The 23,862-nt window shown below is 47.0% G+C and overlaps 1 protein-coding gene across 1 annotated transcript in view; it reads left to right on the top strand.

Moving 5' to 3' along the window:
• The window catches only part of LOC123767374 (streptococcal hemagglutinin), a 137,079-nt gene that overhangs the window by 86,506 nt on the left and 26,711 nt on the right, over positions 1–23,862 (top strand). The window contains exons 5-6 of the mRNA XM_045757032.2: positions 6,482–6,648; positions 9,457–9,570. Of these exons, the coding sequence (XP_045612988.2) occupies positions 6,482–6,648; positions 9,457–9,570 (281 nt within the window). The remainder of the gene's footprint in view (positions 1–6,481; positions 6,649–9,456; positions 9,571–23,862) is intronic.

Genomic DNA, 23,862 nt, shown 5'->3' with positions numbered 1-23,862 from the left:
GGTGGATGCCAATATCATCCGTAGTTTTACAGCATCATATGGCAGAGTTGTACTGGGATGATGGGACACTACAAACGTAGGTCTCTTTTGTAACTACACATAGGTAATTACAAGGATTATCATCATTGCTCAACTTTGAACATTTTTTACTGTAAAATATTTAAGATTATTATTACTCTACTCTTCATAATGTTAGAATAAGTTGCATTTCTAATCTTGTAATCAAACCAAACCACACTCCTAAGGATGCCACTCTCAATTAGTGACACATTTATTTTTCACTTGGCCGCCAATAGAAGCCTTGATAGACACAATGCCTTTATTATTTGCCAATATATTGGTGTGATGTTTGAATTTTTACATTAAATCCAGATATATGAGAGAAAGAAGATGCTTGAAAGCCAGTAGAACATGTTCTGATTGGATGGCTTATTGGGAAAATGAGGCCTCTCACATTGAGGATGAGGGTGGTTGCTAGACAACCTATCAAGGAAAACATACTAACCAGATAGCATTATCAGGATATACCATAAGAAGAGAAAGTAGTCAGTCCAAGAAATCAGTGTCCAAATACTATGTTTTAACTGTACAATACAGTACTGTAATTACCTAAGTGTAATTACCAAAGTGTAGTTACAGGATGAGAGCTACACTCATGGTGTCCCGTCTTCCAAGCACTTTATCATATAACGCTTTGAAATTACTGACGGTTTTGGCCATCACCACCCTCTCCCCTAACTTGTTCCAACCATCTTCAACTCTCTTTGCGAAAGTGAATTTTCTTATATTTCTCCGGCAGCTTTGTTTAGCTAGTTTAAGTCTATGATCTCTTGTTCTTGAAGTTCCAGGTCTCAGAAATTATTCCCTATCAATTTTATCGATTCCTGTTACTATTATGTACGTAGGGTACATATGCCTATTTGTACATTGTACAAGTAGGCATATGTACATTGGTATGTACATATGTACGTAGGTATGTACATTGCCTATTTTTCTTCTATCTTCTAGTTTTGGTATATTTAATTTCTCTAACCTCTCCTCAGAACTCTTGTCCTTCAGTTCTGAGAGCCACTTAGTGGCATGTCTGCACCTTTTCCAGTTTGCTGATGTTCTTCTTAAGATATGGGCACCATACGACAACTGCATATTGCAGCTTTGGTCTAACAAAAGTCGTGAACAATTTCTTTAGTGCTGTATTTCACCATCCATGTATTTAAAAGCAATCTAGTTAGAAAGTGTAGCATAGGCTACTGGCAAAATGTTCTTTATGTGATCCTCAGGTGATAGTTTTCTATCTTGAACCACCCCTAGATCTTTCATTATCAGAATTCCTTAAAGATTTCTCACATAATTTATAGGTTGTGTGGGGTCTATGTTCTCCTATACCACATTCCATAACGTGGCATTTATTCACATTAAATTCCATTTGCCAAGTGGTGCTCCATACACTTATTTTGTCCAGGTCTTCTTGAAGGGTATGATCTAAGTTTCATCTAAATTTCTTATCTTCCCTTTTGTCTTAGCATCATTAGCAAACATGTTCATATAATTCTGTATTCCATCTGGTAGATCATTTATGTAGACAATGAACATTACCGGTGCAAGAACTGAACCCTGTGGTACTCCACTCGTGACATTTCTCCAGTCTGATACATTGCCTCTGATTATAGCCCGCATTTTTCTGTCGGTTAGAAAATTTTTCATCCATGTTAGAAGCCAACCTGTCACTCCTCCAATATGTTCTAGTTTCCAGGACAACCTCTTATGTGGAACTCTGTTGAAAGCCTTTTCTGGGAGAGCCCCTTCAGCTCTGGAGCTTATCCAGGCTGATATGCTAATGTCAGACTTTGGCATCAGTCATGTGTATGGAGTTGTATAGGCCTACCGGGCACCACGAGCCAGAACCTGACTCACCAGAGAGAGGCATGGGGGAGCAATGGCCTATAGAAACCCCCGTGTGGTTGGAAGCATTCTAAGTCTGCCATCGACCGGGTCAGGCACCCAGAAAGGTAAGAGTCCCAAAACAAACCCCTATTCTGGTAAAAATTGCTACCACAAGCCGAACAAGTATGTAGAACTCCCCTAAAAGAAACGAGCAAATGATCATGACGTCACACATCACCGCGCTGCTGTCTGCGCAGCAAACCCCTTCCCGGGAGGGGGAAGGGGGAGCCCCAGACCTACCGCGCCAACCATCCACCATCAGTTCTTCTGCTGATGCTAGAGGCTGAGGTCGTGTGCTCCAGCTCCGGTGGTTGTTTCAGCACGGTACCTAGAGTGTAGTGACTCTTCAAGGTGGTGCGTGAGCCGGGAGTGATTCTCCAGTACTCGATCTGCATGTGCCTAGGATTTTCTTCCCTAGGTGCCCTGTAAGTACTGCCCTTGGGCTTTGGGGCCGCCTTCCACAAGTTCCTTGGGTTCTGCCCCTGCTAGGCCGTTTACTGCTTGGTATTTGGCTGCCTTTTGTGAGCTCGGATGTTCTGTCTCCCTTATTCACCTTAGGGTAAGGGCAGTTTTGCACTGGTGGGGAACAGGGTACTGCACTGCATGTTTTCACCAATCATGGTGGCTGGTTCTGTTCCGCCTGGGTACGCTGTCCTCTTGCATGGTTTTCTTTTCTTTTTGTTTATCTGCCTGGTGGGGGGGGGGGGTCTGCCTTCGTTCTTACCCCCTGTGTCCCCTGTGTACTGAGTATTTTTTCTTCTTCCGGTGGTCCTCCTGCTAGGTCCCCGTGAGTGTACACAATCGGGGGGTTGAGTTCTTAGAAGGTTGTTTGGTAGATTTGGGCGCCGGTTAGCAGTACCCTGCCTGGGATTACCTGAGCGTGAATCCTATTATAGTAAACGCTCAGGACCCTGAAAACCCCTGGGGCGCACGGGTCTGATACACTTACCTTTCCGTCACGCTGCCTACTGGGTCGGGGATACTTTCGACCCTGAGTCCTGTTGCTTGCTGGTGACTCAGTTTACCCAGTCTACTGATGATGTTGTTTAGGTACAGGCGGTGCAAGTGTTGCATGTTAGGTTTCAGTTGTTGCAATTCACTAGGGTGGTTGCTGACCCGGAAGCCCCGAGGCTGCCCCGTTTTGGTTATAGAGAACCCGGACTTAGGGGTGATGGTCGCTTCGGCCTTGGTTCAGTCCACACCCCCTCGTCTTTCCCCTGTTGTGGTTTGGTCTGGCATTTAGACCAAATCCTCCCCCCCTTCCCCCCCCCCCTTCTTCCAGCTCCGAAACGTCTGAGGGTTTTGGGGTCGGGGCAGGGTTTAAATGGTGTTGAGACTCAGGCGGTCTCGGGAATGCCCCTTCACGACCGGCGACAGAGGCATTCGAGTCTTTCCTCCCTGCTGAAGCATCTAGGTCAGACCAGTGAACCTCCTTTCTTCCCGCTTTCACGGCTGTGCCAGCCTCTTCTTTTGAGGCTGGGGATTTGGGAGGCCCCGGGGCCTGCTGTAGTGGCTCCTGGGGCAGGGGAGGGGCTGACATGGGGGCCTTGGGGCCCCATTGGACCTCGCCTGGGTTTTTCTACCCTCTGAGCGAGACTTGCTGTTACAAGGAGTGGAGTTTTCATTCCTCCCTTCTGCATATGAATTGGATTTGGGGTCTGCCCCTCCCCGGGATTGGTTCGGTGTCCCTTCGGGTGCTTCGGTCCCGTCCTTCTGGAGGTTTTCAGCTTCCTGCATCCCTCCTGCTGTGGTGCGGGAAGCCTTCGCGGCTTACCTCCTGCGTGACCCGGATTACGCCTCTATTATGGATCCGTGTACGCTCAGGTTTGGGTCTTCGTTTTCCTACTGGCTGGCAGACTGTCCTGTTTTTGCTTTGGAGGCTTGGCATATGTTCTGTCGTTCCCGCGCGCTTGAACGGGTTCTTGGTGGCCCGTCTGCATCTATTAAGTGTTCAGGTGTTGGCCTACCTCGACGATTGGCTGGTCTGGGCTCCCAGCCAGTCCGCATGTCTGCTCGCCAGGAATTTGGTTCTTTCCCAGCTCTCCGGGTTTGGGTTCTTGGTGAACTGGAGGAAGTCCCATTTGGTTCCCTCCCAGGTTCGGACTTGGCTGGGTCTTGTGTGGGACTCTCGGACTGCTTCCTTGCCTCTTCCTCCGGAATCTCTCCTTCGGCTGCGATCCCGCCTTTACCTGTTTCTGGGGGGCTCCCGGGTCACTCGGCAGTTTCTTGAGGGGGTTTGTGCAGGAGTCTGAACTTTGCCATGATGGTCTACCTGCCAGGTAGGGTTTGGCATCATCAGCTGTCCTGGTTTTTTTGGAGCCATCTCTTTTGCCTCTTTCACGATCACTGGGTTCGACTCTCGGGGGGCCTTGCATCGGTTGCTGTGTTGTTGGCTTCCTCTTCGGGTTTTACAGGGTTCAGTGCCTTGGTACCTATCCGAGTCCTCTCTCAATGTGTTCACAGATGCGTCATCTCTGGGCTTGGGCTTTGCGACCAGTGCTCACCAAGCCAGCCAGGGGTGGTGGGGTCCATCCTTCCGTCAAGCGCACAGCATGGAGTGGGAGTTCATGGTGGTGTGGTTTGCACTTTGAAGGGTTCGGGTCACCTGCGGATCGATGATCTGGCTCCATTCGGACTGCTTCCCAGTGGTTCATTGTCTGAACTATGGGGTTTCGATGCGGTTCCTTGGCTCTTTGGGACCGGTCACTTTGGGTGACTTGTTTGCTGAGTTCTCGGGGTTTGGCTTTCCTGGCGGTTCACGTTTGGGGAGTGCCCAACGTTCTAGTGGACAGCTTGTCTCAGTTCATTTCACTGTCCAAGGAATGGACGGTAGACGCAGACTCATTCAGTTGGGTCTGCGGGTCGTTCGGGCACCTGGAAAGAATGAGACTGCTTTCCGGAGGGGTACTTGGATTGTTGATGCTTGGTTAGTCAGGCCGGGGGTGGATCATGTGTTGTGTCCGGTTGCGACTCTCCGCTATTACGCTATTATTTCGCTCCTGTGTCCAGGGATGCGCTTTGGGTTGATCCAGTGTCCCTTCTTCCCTGTTCCAAGTTACAGGTCTCTCTGATCGTCCTCAGGGTTACTTGGTTTAGGCAGCCTGTGGTCTATCCCCGTGCCCACAACAATCGTAAGTTTGCTGCTCTTGCTGCTGCCTTTGGCAACATGTTTTGGGCTGACATTCAGGTACGGGGCTTTTGGCGATCGAACAGGGGTCCTGGCTGCGCGTTACCTCATGAATGTTCCTGGGCCACATTGGGCTTGTGTTGCTTTGGGTCGGGGGTTGCAGCCAGTTGTCTCAGCTTCGTGTTGAGGTGCGAGCAACGACCGCCCGAAGGGGCTCCCCCCCAGAAAGTCAGCGTTGAATGTAATAAAACGCCATTTTCTAGGTGAGACCAGGAGGCTCCCCGGCACCCCTCTCTTCCTCCGATCGGCGGTTTTTCGTGTATTTTGATATCCAACCTCAGAACTGTGGTGTGGATCGCCAGTGCGAGGGGTCTGGGGCTCCCCCTTGCTCCTCTCGGAAAGGGGGGAACTGCGCAGACGGCGGCACGTTGACGTAGTGATGTCATGTTCGTTTGCTCGTTTTTGCTTGGGGAGTTATGTCCACTAGTTCGGCTGTCAGTAGCAATTTCTTAACCAGAATAGGGGTTTGTTTTGGGATGCTTATCTTTCTGGGTGCCTGACCCGGTCGATGGCAGATATGGAATGCTTCCAACCACATGGGGGTTTGTATGGGCCATTGCTCCTTGGGCCTCTCTGAGAGGGCCAGGTTCTGGCTCGTGGTCCCCAGTAGGCCTAAGAACTTCACTCACACTGATGCCAAAAGTCTAATATTAGCATATCATCCTGGATAGCTCTGGGAAGCCTCCGGGTCTCGCCCAGAAAATGGCGTTTCATTACATTCAACGCTGGTTTTTTCCAATATTTTGACTATTACACATGTCAGTGATACAGGTCTATAACTGAGGGGGTCTTCCCTGTTGCCACTTTTGTAGATTGGAACTATGTTAGTCTTATTCCACACATCTGCTAGGACTCCCGTACACAGGGATGATCTAAAAATCAGTTGAAGTGGAATGCTGAGCTCAGGTGCACATTCAGAATCCATGGTGGAAACTCCATCTGGGTCAATTGCTTTGTTCTTACTTAGCTCCTTAAGCATTTTTTTCCTCTTCTTCTCTGGACATCTCGATGTACTCTATGTTGTTCTCTGGAATTCTTATTGTGTCTGGTTCTCTAAAGATTTAATTTTGTACAAACACACTTTGGGGCTTTTTGTTTAATATATTATTACATATATATTACATTTATATATATAACACTATACTGTATATATTGCTGTATAATATTTATTGTGTTCATGTATATATTGGTGGCACTGTATATACTATATATTATACATATACATATGTATAATATATACATATGAGTACTTAGAGTTAAATTTTGAAAGACAATACCTGTTATAGTACTGTATTTGTCACTGTTTACCAAATTTGTACCAATAAAAATTGTCATAACTCATTATTTCAGGGATTTCAGCTGCAAGAAACGAAAGATAAGCAGCTCATATACTTGTAAACTGGACTGTTGTACGCAAATAGATTCGGACAAAGCATCAAAGAAGAAGAAGAGAAGAATGTGCAATGAAAAGAATTACTTTGAAAATTTTGAGAAGTTCAGATTACCAATGACACTGAGTGAGTATTAACCCTTAAACTGCGCATGGCGTATATATACGCCCTGAGTAACATGTCCCATGGTGCGCATGGCGTATATATACGCCATAGGGTGCCAGGCCTGATTCAAATGGCCCGCGGCTACACGGGGTTCACAGTAGCTTCCTCAGGGCTCTTGTAAACAGATGCAATTTAAAAAAAAAATCGTGGGCAATATTCTCAGGTGTGAGAGGCACAGTACTGTTGGAGCAACCAAGGCTGGCGCACGCAGCATGAGCGAACAGCATTGATGTTCAGCTTGTGACCACAGCATCGCCGAAAAATGTCAAAATAAATATATAATTGTTATTATTTAGCGATGACAATATTACAGATGACCAATGACTGTAATATAAATAACCAGGGTTGTGATAATAGCAGGATTGTTGTAATAATTAGCGCTGTGGGAGGAGTGATGCTGAGAGACGGAGGGAGACAGCATCGTTTACTGACTGTGTGGCCACCTGTTATTGTTTGCATTCACCATACCAGGTCAGTGGTTCTCTATGGTGAACACAAATGTAGATACTTATATATAATGTGTGTATTAGTGTATTAACAGCAAAAGGATTATGCTGGGAGGAGCCATATGGGTGACGGAGGTGACGTCGTCTGCACGATTTGTCTAGCTGTTTAGAGGGTGGCCACTATGCTCTTTGGGCGCACTACAAGCTTAGGTGTACAGTTACGGTGCATAAAACATGTAGATATTTATATATAATATGTGTATATAGGGTAATAACACTGCAAAAGGTATTGTTGGGGGAGAAAGTTTAGTGCGTGTGACCTTGAAAGAGTGAGGGAGCCGCCAGCCGCCATCTGTGTATAGCGACGACTCTTAGTGCCTGAACTAACTATATCAGCTTAGCTGTACAGTTGTGGTGAATAAAATATACACATACTTATATGTAATGTCTGTATATAGTATAATAACACCACAACTGGTATTGTTGGGGGAGAAAGTTTAGTGCGTGTGTTGAGGGAGTGGCTGGCTGGTGTGTGGCGGTAACTCCTCGTTGCTTTTCGACTCTCATGTCAAAATATGTCAAAATATATATGTAACTGGTATTATTTAGTGATAATAGTATTACAGAAGACCCCTGACTGTAATAAAAAAAAACCAGCGTTGAATGTAATGAAACGCCATTTTCTGGGTGAAACCCAGAGGTTCCCCGGGGTTATCCAGGCTGATATGGAGATATTAGATTTGGCATCAGTCAATATTTTTTAGGCCTACTGGGGACCACAAGCCAGAACCTGGCCCCTCCCCTCAAAGAGGCATGAGGAGCAATGACCTAAGGAAACCCCCGTGTGGTTGGAAGCATTCCATGTCTGCTATTGATCGGGTCAAGTACCCAGAAAGATAAGAGCCCCAAAACAAACCCCTATTCTGGTAAAGATATCTGGCCCCCTCTATAAGGGGGGCCAGGTTCTGGTTCGTTATCCCCAGTAAGCCTAGAATTCCTTTCACAGGCATTTGGCTGATGCCAAAGTCTAGTATACTGTGTCCATATCAGCCTGGATAGGCTCCAGGAAGCCGTAGGGGCTTCCCCCCAGAAAAGACCACGATTCTGATAATAGCGGGATTGTTGTGATAATTAGTGCTGTGCGTAGCAGGTTGGGAGGAGTGATGCTGAGAGAGGCAGTGTCTGCTAACTCAATAACAGGTGTGGCCACCTGTTATTGTCTGCACTCACCATACCAGCTTAGTGGTTCGCTATGGTGAACACATATGTAGATTATTATATATAATGTGTGTGTATATAGTGAAATAGCAGCAAAAGGAGTATGTTGGGAGGAGCCATTTTGGTGATGGAGGTGGCGTTGTTTTCTGGCTGCTGTGTTTCTTGTCATGCAATTTCGTTGTGGCCACTATGTTGTTTGGACAACATACCAGCTTAGTTGTACAGTTATGGTTAATAAAACATGTAGATATTTATATATAAGGTGTGTATGTAGTGTAAAAATGCACAAATAGTATAGTGGGAGTAGGAATGTTGGCGAGTGAGGGAGGGAGCATCAGCTGACTGTGTGGCGACCTCAATTATTGTCATGACTCACCATACTAGCTTAGTTGTACAGTTGGTTCACACATTTTATTATATAAATCTATCACACTACACACTATTGAATAATATTACTGCAAAACAGAGAAAAAATCAGTCAGAGACATTGAAATAATTAGGTGATAATACCTTTGCGGCAACTCCTGCCTGACAGCTCAGGCGTAGCAAACCTCCGACACTTGCTCTGTCAACGCCTCTTTTTTTTGCCAGACTTCCCCGCCCTATTACGGCCAAGATATGCTACCTACAATTTTTTTATTATTTTTCCTGTGATCAGGGAACTCAAATGAAAAGTTTTATAAGACAATATTTTAATTTTTATTTTTGATATTTCTTGCACTTTGGTGTATTACTGGCTATAATTGCAAGAGCAGCCCAGGGTTAAACTTCATTTGAAAGTCTGAAATTTTCAATTGATAATTTTTTCTCATGTTACATTGGTGATCATTTAGGAAAAGTTGGAGCATTTGCCACGCAGATTATGCAAAAAAAAAAAAAAAAATGAAGGTGTATAAGGAAGTTTGAGAACCACATTTCTCATTCCCTTAAGTTTCAGTAACGAGGTTAGACTATAATTGAAAAAATATTTAATAACAGAAGAAACTTATACAATTATTTTGTTTTCAAATATTTTAATAATTGTTCAAAGGGGAGACCCAGGATTGAGTGAATTGTTCCCTTTAAGGCTTACCAGTTGCTATTATGTTAACTGTTTTTCTCTCAGGATGGATCCGAGAACTTGTAACACGCTCAACGACATCCAAGGCTGAGTATGATGTTTACTATCACCCTCCAGTGGGTAAAAAATTACGGTCCTTAAATGAAATTCAAAGGTTCTGTAAGTACTTATTTGATTAAATTGTAGTATATATTATAAATGTTGCAGTAATCAAAGGCAGTCCCTTAGACAACTGGTATTTAAAATATAAATTATTCCTATTAGTAAATATATAAATAAAAAACCAGTGTTGAATGTAATGAAACTCCATTTTCTGGGTGAGTCCCGGAGGCTCCCCAGTGCTATCCAGGCTAAATGGATATGTATAACTTTTTGGCATCAATCAATGTGCATGGAGTTCTTGTCTACCAGGGACCACGAGCCAGAACCTGGCACCCCTCAGAGAGGCGCAAGGAGCAATGGCCTATGCAAACCCCCATGTGGTTGGGAGCATTCTATGTCTGCGAGACAACTGGCTGCAACCGCCGACCTAAGTCAACGCAGGCCCGACAAGGCCCAGGAACATTCATGAGGTAGTGTGCAGCCAGAACCCTGTTCAACCGCCAAAACCCCCCATGCTCGAACGTCAACCCAAGACATGTTGCCAAAGATGGCAGGCAAGGCAGTAAACTTACGAATGTCATGGGCACGGGGATAGACTGCAGGCTGGCTAGACTTAATAACCCTGCAGACGACTTAAGAGACCCGAGCCCAGGAACAGGGAAGGAGGAAAACTGGGTCAACCCAAAGCGCATCCCCGGCCACCAAAGCCGTGGTGCACAAATAACGGCAGAGTGCCGCAACCGGACACAACACATGATGCACCCCTAACCTGACCAGCAACAACCCAAGGACCCCTCTGGAAAGCAGTAGTCTCATTCTTCGCCAGAAACGAAGGAGATGGCTGCAACAGAACAAACCTACCACCAGAACTGAAGGAGCAGAAACCTCTGTGTCAGAGGAGAGCATGATGCTCCCCGACCTGACCCCCAGAGTCCAATGCCAACAGGAAAAAAACCTTAGAAAAACAATCTTGAACAGAAGGGGCCACCACAAACCGAGGAGAAGAGAGAAAAGAGAGCACCCGGTCCAAAGACCAGGACGGCTCAGAAGGTGCATGAGCAGGCCGGAGGTGAAACAACGCACGAGACCGCTTGCAAAACAGGGCAGAAGTAACATCAACACCAAATGCAAGCTGGAGCGGCTCTACCGGTGCTGCACGATATGAGGCGACAGTATTCGGCATCAGATGACGGTCCTGGAACAACCACGAAAGGAAGGACAAAACAACTCTATCAGAGACCTAGGAACACCTATGCAGTGATAGGAAAAATTGGAAGGATTGCCAGGAAACCACATATTGCTGCTGAGACGAAGGACGCAGGTGATGGGAGACCAACGAAGAAGCCACCTGTGCCCCACACAAGCGATCATAAACTCGAGTCATACTCCAGACACGAAGACTCGAGGAGAAGAACGAGCCAGCCTCGTATTGGGCTGGACCGATCTGCTGAAAGAAGCAAAACTGCGGGAAGACCCTCGGATTCTGACACCAAGCAACCATCGCCTGAAACCAAGACTGGGCCAACCACCAAGGAGCCAGAAGAACAACTCTTCCCTGGTAAGTCTCCAAGCTATCCAGGGCCCAGAGTAATAGCTGAACTGGGAGAAAGAGGTACAGGTAACCTCACCTCGCCCAGTCCTGCTGAAAAACATCGACCCCGATGGCCTCGCAGTTGGGGAAGGGCACCATGTATACCAGGAGACGCCTCGACCACGCTAATGCGAAGAGATCCACTTCCACGGGCTCAAAAGTCTGGCAGAGCCAACTGAACAATTTGGCGTCGACTGTCCATTCCGTGGACAGGGGAATAAACCGGGATAGGCCGTCCGCCAAGACATTGGACACCCCCGAACGTGAACCGCCAGGAGAGCAAACCCCAAGAACTCAGCAGACGAGTCACTCGAAACGACTAGCTCCAAAGAGCCAAGGACCACAGGGAACCCTCTCAGTTCAGGCAATGAACCACTGGGGAACAGTCTGAATGGAGCCTGATCGTTGATCTGCGAGCAACCCAAATCCTCCGGAGCGACATCCACATTGCCGCGAACTCCCGCACAGTGCTGTGAGCCCAACAGAAGGACGGAACCCACTGACCCTGGCCAGCCTGGTCAGAATTGGTCACAAATCCCCAGCCCAGAGACAACACGTTTGTGAACACATCGAGCGAAGGCTCGAGTAGGCGCCAAGGCACTGAACCCCAAAAAACCCGAAGAGGAAGCCGGCGATGCAGCAACCGACACAAAGGCCCCGGAGGCTGAACCTGGCGGTTGCGAGAGAGACGGAAGGGACTTCTCTGAAGGAATCAGAACAGTCGATGAAGCCACACCCGACCCGGTGGGTAGATCATCATGGCAAAGTACAAGCTCCAAACCCTTGAGCAACTGCTGCATGACCCGGGAGCCTCTCAAGAACAGATGAAGGCAGGAACGCAGGCGAAGCAGAGCTGCCAGAGGCAGAGACAAGGAAGCGGTCTGAGCGTCCCACACAAGACCCAGCCAAGATCGAACTTGAGACGGAACCAGATGGGACTTCTGCCAGTTCACCTAGAACCCGAACCCGGCGAGCTGGAAAAGAAACAAATCCCTGGCGAGCAGACACACGGACCGGCTGGGAGCCCACAGCAGCCAGTTGTCGCAGTAGGCCAGAACAGAACCCATACACCCAACAGACACAAGCGGGTCACCACGACTTGAGTAAGGCATGTGAAAATGCGAGGCGCCAGATTCAAGCCGAATGGAAGGCAATGAAAGCCGTAACCTTGACACCCCACATAAAAAACCGAGCCAGTCCCTGAATCTCGGATGTACTGGGACGTGCCAATATGCATCCTTGAAGTCCAGGGACACCATCCAAGCACCTGGCTTCAACAGAAGACGGACCTGGGGACAGTAATCATCCGAAAGGAGGGGCAATAAACCAATGGGTTCAGACGGGACAAGTCAAGAATGAACCGGAGGTTCACGCAGTACTGTTTTGGGACCAGAAACCGACAAGAAACTCACTTGAGGAACGAGGTCGTTTCGACCACACCCAAGCGAACCCACTCCGAGACGACTTGACAAAGCGCAGAAGAGGCCTGCCCCACCAGCCCTGAACCCCTCGAAGGAGGAGGAGCCACCCAATGCCACCGCAGGCCGCACGAAACTACCCGAAAAACCCACAAATCGTGGGACCAGGTGCGAGCAAACAGAGCGAGCCTCCTCCCCATCGCCCCGTCAATGGGACGAACCGCAAAAGAGCCTATGGACCATACGAGAAACTAAGCGGCACACAGGACAATCGCCACGCCGAACAGAAAAAGATGGAATCGGAGGCTGTGCCTGCCCCGAATCTGGCATCACTGGCCTACCACGATGGGAAGAACCCCGAGCCCTGGCACATCCTTTCTGGGAAGGCCTCCCCTGCAACCCGTCCTCTTAAAAATAACGTCGCTTTTTGCTCGTATGCGCGCTATGGCCAAATTTGAATGTAATTTGAAATTAAATCAACTCACAAAAGTGACGTACTGTCCCTTTTCTGTTTGAGTCGTCTGCCTTACTCAGTAAGGTTAGGAGAGGAAACTTTCAAATAACGTTTTTCATAACGTTTTGAAACTTAATGAGAATTTCCTCCCCACCTAACCTATCAGAGGACCCTTAACTTACTGTTGTTGGAAAAAAAAAATTTCTTTTCTTTTTTTTTCATTTTCAAATTACATCCACTTTTGACCATACTGGTAAATGGCCAAAAGTGACATTATTTTTAAGAGGACAGGTTGCCCCATGAGCCCCCTAGAGAACCAACAAGTTGGACATTGGACGGCAACTAGTCGCCTGTAGACAGTGCACCACAGCCGACACTGCAAACAGCAGAGGACAAAAAGGCGAAGATAACCGAAGAGCCAGGACCCAAGTGGATTCCAAAGAAGAAGCAAGCACCGCCTGCTGACATGTGAGTCGAGAAGCAAAAAACTCTCCCTTAGCCTTCTTAACACACTAAGGGAAGCCCAGGCAGGGTACTGCGAACCAGCACCAAAGTCTACCAAACCAAGTTCTAAAAGCTGAACCCTTGGGACATGTCCACTTAAGAGGGCCTAGCAGGGGATACCACAAATACACAGAACCTATACCAACCCTAATAACAGAGAGGGGGGAGGACAAGGTAGACATACCCCCCACCAGGCAGGAACAACAAAAACAAAAGAAAAATCCTGCAAGAGGACAATGTACCAAGGCGGAACAAAGCCGGCTGCTATAATAGGTGATAACTAGCTATGCAGTACCTGGCGCCAGGTAACCAGTCACAAAAATTACTGCCTACCTAGAGACAAACAAGGGCAACAAAACCCCAGCTGACCCCAAGGGCGGCCAAGTACCGAGCAGTAAAAGACACAGCAGAGGTAGATCCCAAGGTGACTTGTGGAAGGAGGCCCCACGCCCCAAGTGCAGTACTTACTTGGCACCAAGGGAAGGTTTTCAGGCGCATGCTACCTGAAAACCGTGGAACATTTTTCCTGTCTCACACAATTCAATCAATAATTCAACCCTAATTGAATCAACCCCAATTGATTCAATAAGAATCAATTGGAAACAAATTGCAAAGCCATGGAAGAAGAAAATAAACTCTTAAAAATAGCTTTGGAAGAAGTTAAAGTAAATTTAAACATAAATGACTACAATAGGTTAGGCAAGGAAATTCAACAGGAGAAACAGCTTTTGTCAGCACAGATGGAGGAAGTTACACAGGGAATAGAACAGTGCAAGAAAGATATGCAACTCACTTATGCACAAGTGGCCAAGGAGAAGGAAAAAATAGAAGAAGCAGTAAAGGAAGTCAAACACTGCAGCAACCAAGATAAAACAAACATTAGGCTAGAAGTGAGGAAAGAATTGGCATCTAACCCGAAGTTGGTGCAAAACACAGTTGATCGGAGTAAGTCCCTTATCATTTTTGGCTGCAAAGAAAAGGCGATAACATCTAGGTCAGAAAGAGCTGTAGAAGAAGCTAAAGTAGTAGATAAAATTGTTGGCCTCGTGGAAGGTCTTACAAACAGAGAGAATGTGTGCGACTACAGGAGAATAGGCAGGTACGTAAAAGGGAAAGATCGACCTTTGAGGATCACCCTAAACGGTGCCAAACAGATGGAAGAAGTACTAAGGAATGCTAGAAAATTGCAAAGGGATGAGGATGGGAAAGGGTGGTCGTTAAGACGAGATCTTTCAAAAGAAGATAGAGAGAAGCTGAAACTGAACCTCGCCGAGGCAAAACATTTAAATGAGAGCAGGAATGAAGAAGAAATAAATTCTTTTTTCTACAAAGTGATAGGGGTAGGCAAACCAGTAAAGTGGTACATAAAGGCAAACCAACAAAATCAATAGAGAGAGGGGGAGTGAAGAATAAGGAGAGGGGGAACAAGTTCCTGAAGATTGCATACACCAACATAGATGGAGTGAGATCGAAGATACTGGAGTTAAGTGATGTAATACAGCTGCAGACACCAGACATTGTTGCACTCACGGAGACAAAACTTGAAGATGTAATTTTAAATGAGGTCATATTCCCAAGGGGCTACTCAATTTGGAGACGGGACAGAAAAATTAGGAAAGGCGGTGGCGTTGCTGTGCTGGTAAAAGAACACCTAAAGGTGAAGGAAATAATGACTGCCAATCCACAAGAAGTTGACATAATAGCACTAGAGATCTGCTATGAGGATGATAAACTAATGATGATAAATGCATATAGTCCACCGCCAAGCAGCACATGGTCAAAGGAGGAGCTAGATAGTAAACGTGAAGGTCTTATAACAATAATGAGAGAGATTATAGCGAGAGCGGATAACGATAGATCACGACTGTTGATAGTCGGTGACTTCAACTTGAAATCCATTGACTGGGAAGCATATGAAGCTAAAACAGAAGATTTTTGGACCTGTAAATTTGTAGACCTCATCCTGGAAACATTCTTGTATCAACATGTTAAACAAGCTACGAGGATGAGGGAAGGGGACGTTCCCTCCATGCTAGATTTGATATTTACCAGGAAGGAGGAAGAGATATTTGACATTCAGTACCTTCCTCCCTTGGGTAAAAGTGACCATGTCTTTTTGGGAATAAAGTATGCAATGCGTTATAAGCTGGAAGAAAATAAGGAGGTTGAAGCAGTTGAAAAACCAGACTTCAGGAGAGGACATTATGGTGACCTTAGAAATTTTTTTAGTGAGTATAATTGGACAGACTTGATGCTAGGCAAGGAAGTGAATGAGATGTATGGCAAGTTTTGTGAAATATATGATAAAGGCACAAAAAAATTTATACCAAAACAGAGATGCAGGACCAGAAAACAGGATTGGTTCGACAGAAATTGTGAGAGGGCAAGAGACCAAAAGACACAAAAATGGAATCAGTATAGGAAGAGGCCAAACCCCCAAACATACCAGCGATACAAAGATGCGAGAAACAATTATACAGCAGTAAGGAGAGAGGCAGAAAGAAATTTTGAAAAAGGGATAGCAGATAAATGTAAAACAGAACCGGGCCTATTCTACAAATTCATAAACAACAAATTGCAGGTAAAGGATAATATCCAGAGGTTGGAAATGGGAAACAGATTCACGGAAAATGAAAAGGAAATGTGTGAAACATTAAATGAAAAGTTCCAAAGTGTGTTTGTACAAAATGAAATCTTCAGAGAACCAGACACAATAAGAATTCCAGAGAACAACATAGAGCGGATAGAGGTGTCTAGAGATGAAGTGGAAAATATGCTAAAGGAGCTCGGGAGGAACAAAGCAGCTGGCCCAGATGGCGTTTCACCATGGGTTCTGAGAGAATGTGCATCTGAGCTCAGCATTCCACTTCACCTGATTTTTCAGGCATCCCTGTGTACAGGAATCGTAGCAGACGTGTGGAAACAGGCTAACATAGTTCCAATCTACAAAAGTGGCAGCAGGGAAGACCCCCTCAATTATAGACCTGTATCATTGACAAGTGTAATAGTGAAAGTATTGGAAAAGCTAATCAAAACTAAATGGGTAGAACACCTGGAGAGAAATGATATAATATCAGACAGACAGTATGGTTTTCGATCAGGAAGATCCTGTGTATCGAATTTACTCAGTTTCTATGATCGGGCCACAGAGATTTTACAGGAAAGAGATGGCTGGGTTGACTGCATCTATCTGGACCTAAAAAAGGCTTTCGACAGAGTTCCACATAAGAGGTTGTTCTGGAAACTGGAAAATATTGGAGGGGTGACAGGTAAGCTTCTATCATGGATGAAAAATTTTCTGACTGATAGAAAAATGAGGGCAGTAATCAGAGGCAATGTATCGGAATGGAGAAATGTCACAAGTGGAGTACCACAGGGTTCAGTTCTTGCACCAGTGATGTTTATTGTGTACATAAATGATCTACCAGTTGGTATACAGAATTATATGAACATGTTTGCTGATGATGCTAAGATAATAGGAAGGATAAGAAATTTAGAGGATTGTCATGCCCTTCAAGAAGACCTGGACAAAATAAGTATATGGAGCACCACTTGGCAAATGGAATTTAATGTTAATAAATGTCATGTTATGGAATGTGGAATAGGAGAACATAGACCCCACACAACCTATATATTATGTGAGAAATCTTTAAAGAATTCTGATAAAGAAAGAGATCTAGGAGTGGTTCTAGATAGAAAACTATCACCTGAGGACCACATTAAGAATATTGTGCAAGGAGCCTATGCAATGCTTTCTAACTTCAGAATTGCATTTAAATACATGGATGGCGATATACTAAAGAAATTGTTCATGACTTTTGTTAGGCCAAAGCTAGAATATGCAGCTGTTGTGTGGTGCCCATATCTTAAGAAGCACATCAACAAACTGGAAAAGGTGCAAAGACATGCTACTAAGTGGCTCCCAGAACTGAAGGGCAAGAGCTACAAGGAGAGGTTAGAAGCATTAAATATGCCAAAACTAGAAGACAGAAGAAAAAGAGGTGATATGATCACTACGTACAAAATAGTAACAGGAATTGATAAAATCGACAGGGAAGACTTCCTGAGACCTGGAACTTCAAGAACAAGAGGCCATAGATTTAAACTAGCTAAACACAGATGCCGAAGAAATATAAGAAAATTCACCTTCGCAAATAGAGTGGTAGACGGTTGGAACAAGTTAAGTGAGAAGGTGGTGGAGGCCAAGACCGTCAGTAGTTTCAAAGCGTTATATGACAAAGAGTGCTGGGAAGACGGGACACCACGAGCGTAGCTCTCATCCTGTAACTACACTTAGGTAATTACACTTAGGTAATTACACACCACCTGTAGAGACAGCCCACACCACAAGACACATTACTGAGACAAAAAACAAGAGCCAGAGGCACACGTCTTCTCCAGAATCGCATCAGCTAAGAACTGGTAGTTGGATCACTGGCACGGGGGTTTGGAGCTCTACCTTCTCCCTCCCGGGGGGGGGGGGGGGAGGGGTTACCCAGACAGCAGCACGGTAATGTGATGATATCATGCTAGTTTGCTAATTTTCACTTGGGAAGTTCTGTCCACTCGTTCAGCTTTCGGTAGCAATAGTTTCACCAGAATAGGGGTTTGTTTTGGGATGCCTACCTCTCTGGGTGTCAGACCCAGTTGATGGCAGACATAGAATGCTCCCAACCACATGGGGGTTTCTATAGGCTATTGCTCCTTGCACCTCTCTGAGGGGGGGGGGCAGGTTCTGATTCGTGGTCCCAGGTAGGCAAGAACTCCATGCACATTGACTGATGCTAGAAAGTTATACATGTCCATTCAGCCTGGATAGCTCCGGGGAGCCGACAGGGCTCCCCCCAGACAAATATTTAAATATTTTCTATCATGGTATTTTAATTTGATATATTTTCTGAAAAATCTCTAAATATATAATCAGTACTTTAAATAATAAATGTACACATTATGTGGTACATATTTGTAGTGTACAATGAATATTAGCAGTTATCCTGAACTTCCATGAAATTGCTTTTGTAGTTTCAAATTTTGCCACACTTATTTTCTAATTCTGTACAGTGGAAACCCACTCAGAAAGGTTGATTGGTGCTAGATCTTTTTTTTGTTCTATGTTTGGTATACTGTATGTTTCAGTTGCTGAGCTATAGCACTCGGTTGCTAACTGAGGCAAGACCCTACTGGTCCTCTGGGTGTTTAGGCTTCGGGCATGTCTGTTTTAGGCTGGGATGTTTGGCAACGGTTTTGTTGTTTGTTTTGGTGTCCATTTTGCCTCCTGGTTTCCTTGCCTGGCCACTTGGAGGCGCTGCGCCTCTTGTTTACATTTGGCAGCTGGGCGTTTTTTGCTTCTGTCTTGCACTATTGTTCTTCCTGGTGTCTCTTTTGTTCTCTTTTTGAGTGGCATATCTCTGCTTGGGTTATGTTTGCTCTGCTTACGGGCATGAAGGTCTGTGGATTGCACTGAGTTTTTGCATCCTTGCTGAGGTGTTGTTGGTTGTTTAAATGAGTTTGTGCTTCTCTCACTGTGCTCATCTTATTTTGCTTGCAGGGATTGCGCTTTGGCTTTTCGGGCCTGCCTTTTCCCCTTGTTTTTCCTAGGGTTCCCATTTCTGTGCTTTTGGCGCTCCTGTGGTTACCGTTTGTAGCCTTCACTTCAGCTCTACCTCCTGCGTTTCCTTCCTTCCTTCCCCCTTTGCCTCTGGGCAAATTTCTTTTCTTGTTTCTGTAGCTCCTTTGGGTACTTGCTTACACCGGTGCTTTTACCCTTACTGTCTTAGATGGTCTGCTCATTTTTGAGTCTTTCATCTTTTTCCTACCCTGTATTGTCTGCAGTGGCATGTACATCTTTCTTTTATCTCTGCACCTTGGTATGTGTTGTTTGCTTTCAGTCCATTCTTATTGACGCCTCTGCTGTTGTGTGTTCTTTACCTGGGTCTGTCTATGGTTGCACTTCCGCTGCAGATTGCATTCTCTGCCTTGTTTCTTTATCTTCAAGGCATCCTACCCTGTATGTTTCCCTAAGGGCTTTTGGGTGATGGTCTTGTCTCATGGTTTTCTGTTTCCTGACTATGGTTCTGGGGTAGATTTCTTTCTGTCCTTCTGGGTGCCGGTTTTAGTCCCTGTGTCCTTGCCCTGTATGCTCTTCCGGCTCTCAAGCCTTCGGTCCTCAGCATCATGTTCATATTATAGCCATTTAGCCAGGAGAGAGAGAGAGAGGTGTTTATCAGGGTCATATGATTTACCCTTCTCTTATTTTTATTAACATCTCTTGACATTTTCATCCCGTGGTGCATCTTTCTGCTGGCAAATGTGGTAGATAGGGCTCCCCTGGGTTAATTTTTTTAGACCCTAGAGTTCCTTGGATTTGTTTTTCTGAGATTTTCTTCCTCTTGGCTTCCCTTTGGGGTGTTTGAGAGGACTTTGGCACATGTCTCTGACAAGAACCGGTTTCACCTGTGTTGGATCCAGTTTTGTTTCCGTTCGGTTTCTCTTACCCTGTTGGAGCATTCAAGGTTCTGGTGCCTTCCTGGCAGACGGCCTACTTGGGTGGCTGGTTGGTTTAAGTTCCCAGCCAGTCTGTATGTCTGCTCGCCAGGGACGTCGTTCTTTCCCAGCTTGCCGGATTCGGATTCCTGGTAAATTGGAGGAAGTCCCATCTAGCTCCATCTTGGGTTCGGACTTGGCTGGGCCTCGTGTGAGATTCTTGGCCTGCCTCCATTTCTTTTTCTCCTATGGCTTTGCTCTGGCTGCAGTCCCGTCCTCAGCTGTTTTTGAGGGGGACCCAGGTCACTCGGCGGTTGCTCAAGCAACTGTGCATGAGCCTGCATTTTTGCCTTGCTTGTTTTCCTGCTGGGCAGGGTCTGGCTTTGGAAGCTGTTCTGGTATCTTCGGGGCAGCCCCTTTCACTGCTCTTGTTATCGTTGGGTTTGACCTCCAGCATCCTCTTCAGGTTTTTCAGGGTACAGTGCCTTGGTGCCTTCCCCCTTCCATCGCTCGATGTATTCACAAATGTCTCATCTCTCGGCTGGGGTTTTGTGACCAGCGCTCACCAGGCCGGCCAGGGGCATTGGGATCTGTTCTTTCGTTGAGCTCACAACACAGTGCGGAAGTTTTCAGCTGTGTGGCAGGTGCTGAAGGGGATTCGATTGCCTTGGAGCTCGGTAATTCAGCTCCATTCAAACTGCTCTCCTGTGGTTCATTATCTTAACTGAGGAGGGTTTCTGCGGTTCGTGGCTCTTTGGGGCTGGTCGTATCGGGTAGCTCTTCCGCCGAGTTCTTAGGGTTTAGCTCTCCACACCATTCACATTCAGGGGGGTGTCCAATGTCCTGGCAGACAGCCTGTCTCACTTCATTCCTCTTTCCACGGAGTGGACGGTTGATGACGCCTCCTTCCTGTGGCTTTGTCGAACGTCCGGTGGTGGACGTCTTTGCGTCTACTTGGTCCGAGCACCTCCCTATATATGTGGTGCCCATTCCACGACTGCAAGGCAGTCGCGGTGGACCCTTCCTGGCAGAACTGGTCGAGATAGGGGTTCCTTGTACCATTGTCCCCTGGTCCAGCTGTTGCTCTGGGTTCTGGCACGGCTTGAGTTCTTTCGGGGGAGAGCGGTTCTCCTAGCCCCCGTGGTGGCTGGCCCAGCCTTGATTTCAGACAATGCATGCAGGGTGTCCGAATCCAAGGGTTTTCCACGGCTCCACCTCGTTCAGCAGGTCGGGCTGGTGAGGTACCTCACTGGTTTGGTGTACTCTTCTGCACTTCCCATCTGGGTTTTCTGACCCGGGTGTATGGCCATTTGTATGGTGATCAGGTGGCTTCGTTGATGGTGTCCCACCTGTGGTCTTCCTCTCAGCGACAGTATGAAGTCTCCTGTTGGTCTTTCCGCCATTTCCTTTCCCTTTTGTCAGTGTCTGTTCCAGTTGTTTTGTCCTTTCTTCCTAGGCTCTTTCAGGACCAGCCTCTTATGCTGAATGCTGATGCTTCTTATCATACGGTGTTGGCAGAGCTGCTCCAGCTTGCATTCAAGGAGGATGTCATGCTCCATTTCGCAAGCTCTCTCGTGCGTTTTTTCACTGTCGGCCTGCTCATGCGCCGGCCGAGCCTACTTGGTCTTTGGACCGGGTGCTCTCGCTTCAATTTCTCCTCGGTTTGTGGTGGTCCCCTCGATCCTGGGTTGTTTTCCCAAGGCGTTGTTTTTGTTGCCTTTAGCCTCTGGGGGTTGGGTGGGTAGGTTCATGCTCTTCTCTGGTGCAGGGGTTTTTGCTATTTGGTACTGAGGGTCGTATTGTTCAGTTTGCAGCCTTCTTCTTTTCTAGCGAAGAATGAGACAGCTGGTTTCCAGAGGGGTCCTTGGGTTGTCGACGCTTGGTTGGTTAGACTAAAGGTGCATCATGTGTTGTGTCCAGTTGCTGCTTTACGTCGTTACGTTTACCTGCGAGCAACTGCTTCAGCGACACTAGAAGCGCTCTGGGTGGTCCCGGTTTCCCTGGTTCCCTGTTCCGGGCCGCGTGTCTCTCAGGTTGTCCGCAGAGTTATCAAGTCTAGCCAGCCTGCATTCTATCCTTGTGCACATGATGTGTGGAAGTATGCAGGTCTTGCTGCCATCTTTGGTAATATGTCTTGGGGTCAGTATTCAGGTGGGGTGGGAGGGTGTTGGATATCAAACAGGGTCCTGGCCACCAGATATCTTGTTAACGTCCCGGGCCCTCTGTGGCCTTGTGTTGCTTTGGGACGTCTGTTATGGCCAGTTGTCTCATCTTCGTCATGAGACCTGTGATGCTGCTGCCTCCCTGGTAAGTCCCTGTTTTTACTTATCTGTGGGTAGATAGTTTTAGGGAGTCAATGGGGCTCCTCTCAGAAAACCAGTGTGGAATGCAATGAAATGCCATTTTCTGGATGAGCCTCAGAGGCTTCCTGACACCCTCCCTCTCTCCGGTTGGCAGTTTTTGTGGGGAAGCCCCGTCAGCTCCATGGAGCTATCCAGGCTGATATTGCTAATATTAGACTTGGCATCAGTCAGTGTGGATGGAGTTCTTTAGGCCTGCCGGGGACCACGAGCCAGACCTGGCCCCCTCAGAGAGGCACGAGGAGCAATGACCTATAGAAATCCCCATGTGGATGGAAGCATTCTATGTCTGCCATCTACTGGGTCAGGCAATCCACAAAGGTAAACATCCCAAAACAAACCCCTAGTCTGGTGAAAAATTTCTACTGAGAGCCGAACTAGTGGACTGAACTCCCCCCCAAAAAATGAAGTAGATGAGCATGACATCATCACATTGCCGCGCCGCCTTGTGAGCAACCCCCCCCCTCCCCCCGGGAGGGGGAAGAGGGAGCCCTAGACCCCTCGCGCTGGCTATCCAAGACCTCAGTTCTCAGGCTGATGTGCTAGGCGAAAACTGTGTGCTCTGGCTCTTGATTTGTTGCTCAGCTCTGTACTTGTGTGGTATGGTGTGCTGCCTGTCTTATAGGGGGTGCACAAGCCAGGAATAATTCTTCAGTACTCGGACTGCATGCACCTAGAGTTGCCTTTCCTAGGTGCCCAGTAAGTATTGCCCTTGGGGCTTGGGGTTGCCTTCCACAAGTTCCTTGGGTTCTGCCTCTGCTTGGTCGTTTGCTGCTCAGCTTTCAGCTGCCCTTTGTGTGCTGCGGTGTTCTGGCATCCTTGTTCACCTTATGGTAGGAGGTAGTTTTCACTGGTAGGGGTGCAGGGTACTATGCAGCTAGTTTTCACCTCTCATAGCAGCCAGCTCTGTTCTGCCTGGATACGCTGTCCTCTTGCGTTTTTTTTCCTGCCTAGTAGGGGTGGGGGGGGGGGGTACCACCAAAACAGAGAAGCGTATTGCATATGCTTCTCTGTTTTGGTGGTATCCCCCCTGCTTGGCCCCCGTGAGTGTTCACATCCCGGGGGTTCAGTTAATTAGAAAGTTCGTTGATAGACTTGGGCGCCGGTTAGCAGTACCCTGCCTGGGCTTCCGTGAGCATGTGTTCCATCTCAGAACCCTGGGAATCCCCACTGGGGGGGGGGGGGGGTGCGCACGGATCCAATGGATGTGACCCTTGAGTCCCCCCTCACTTTGTGCAAGTTTGAGGGTTGCTGTCCCCTTGTTTCAGGGTGACTCTCATTGTTTTGCTTCCATCACACTGCCTGCTGGGTTGAGGACACTTTCGACCCGGAGTCCTGCGAGTTTTGTTGCTTGCTGGTGACTCAGTTTACCCAGTCTACTGATGACGTTATTCGGGTACAGGCGGTGCAAGCATAACACGTTAGGTTTAGGTTGTTGCAATGCGCTAGGTTGGTTGCTGACCTGGAAGCTCCGAGGCTGCCCCATTTTGGTTATAGGGACCCAGACTAGGGGGTGTTGGTCGTTTTGGCCTTGGTTCA

This window comes from Procambarus clarkii, chromosome 74 (assembly GCF_040958095.1).
Source record: "Procambarus clarkii isolate CNS0578487 chromosome 74, FALCON_Pclarkii_2.0, whole genome shotgun sequence".
NCBI lineage: Eukaryota > Metazoa > Arthropoda > Malacostraca > Decapoda > Cambaridae > Procambarus > Procambarus clarkii.
The sequence above is the reverse complement of the archived record's forward strand: the minus strand, read 5'-3'. Positions and strand labels throughout refer to the sequence as shown.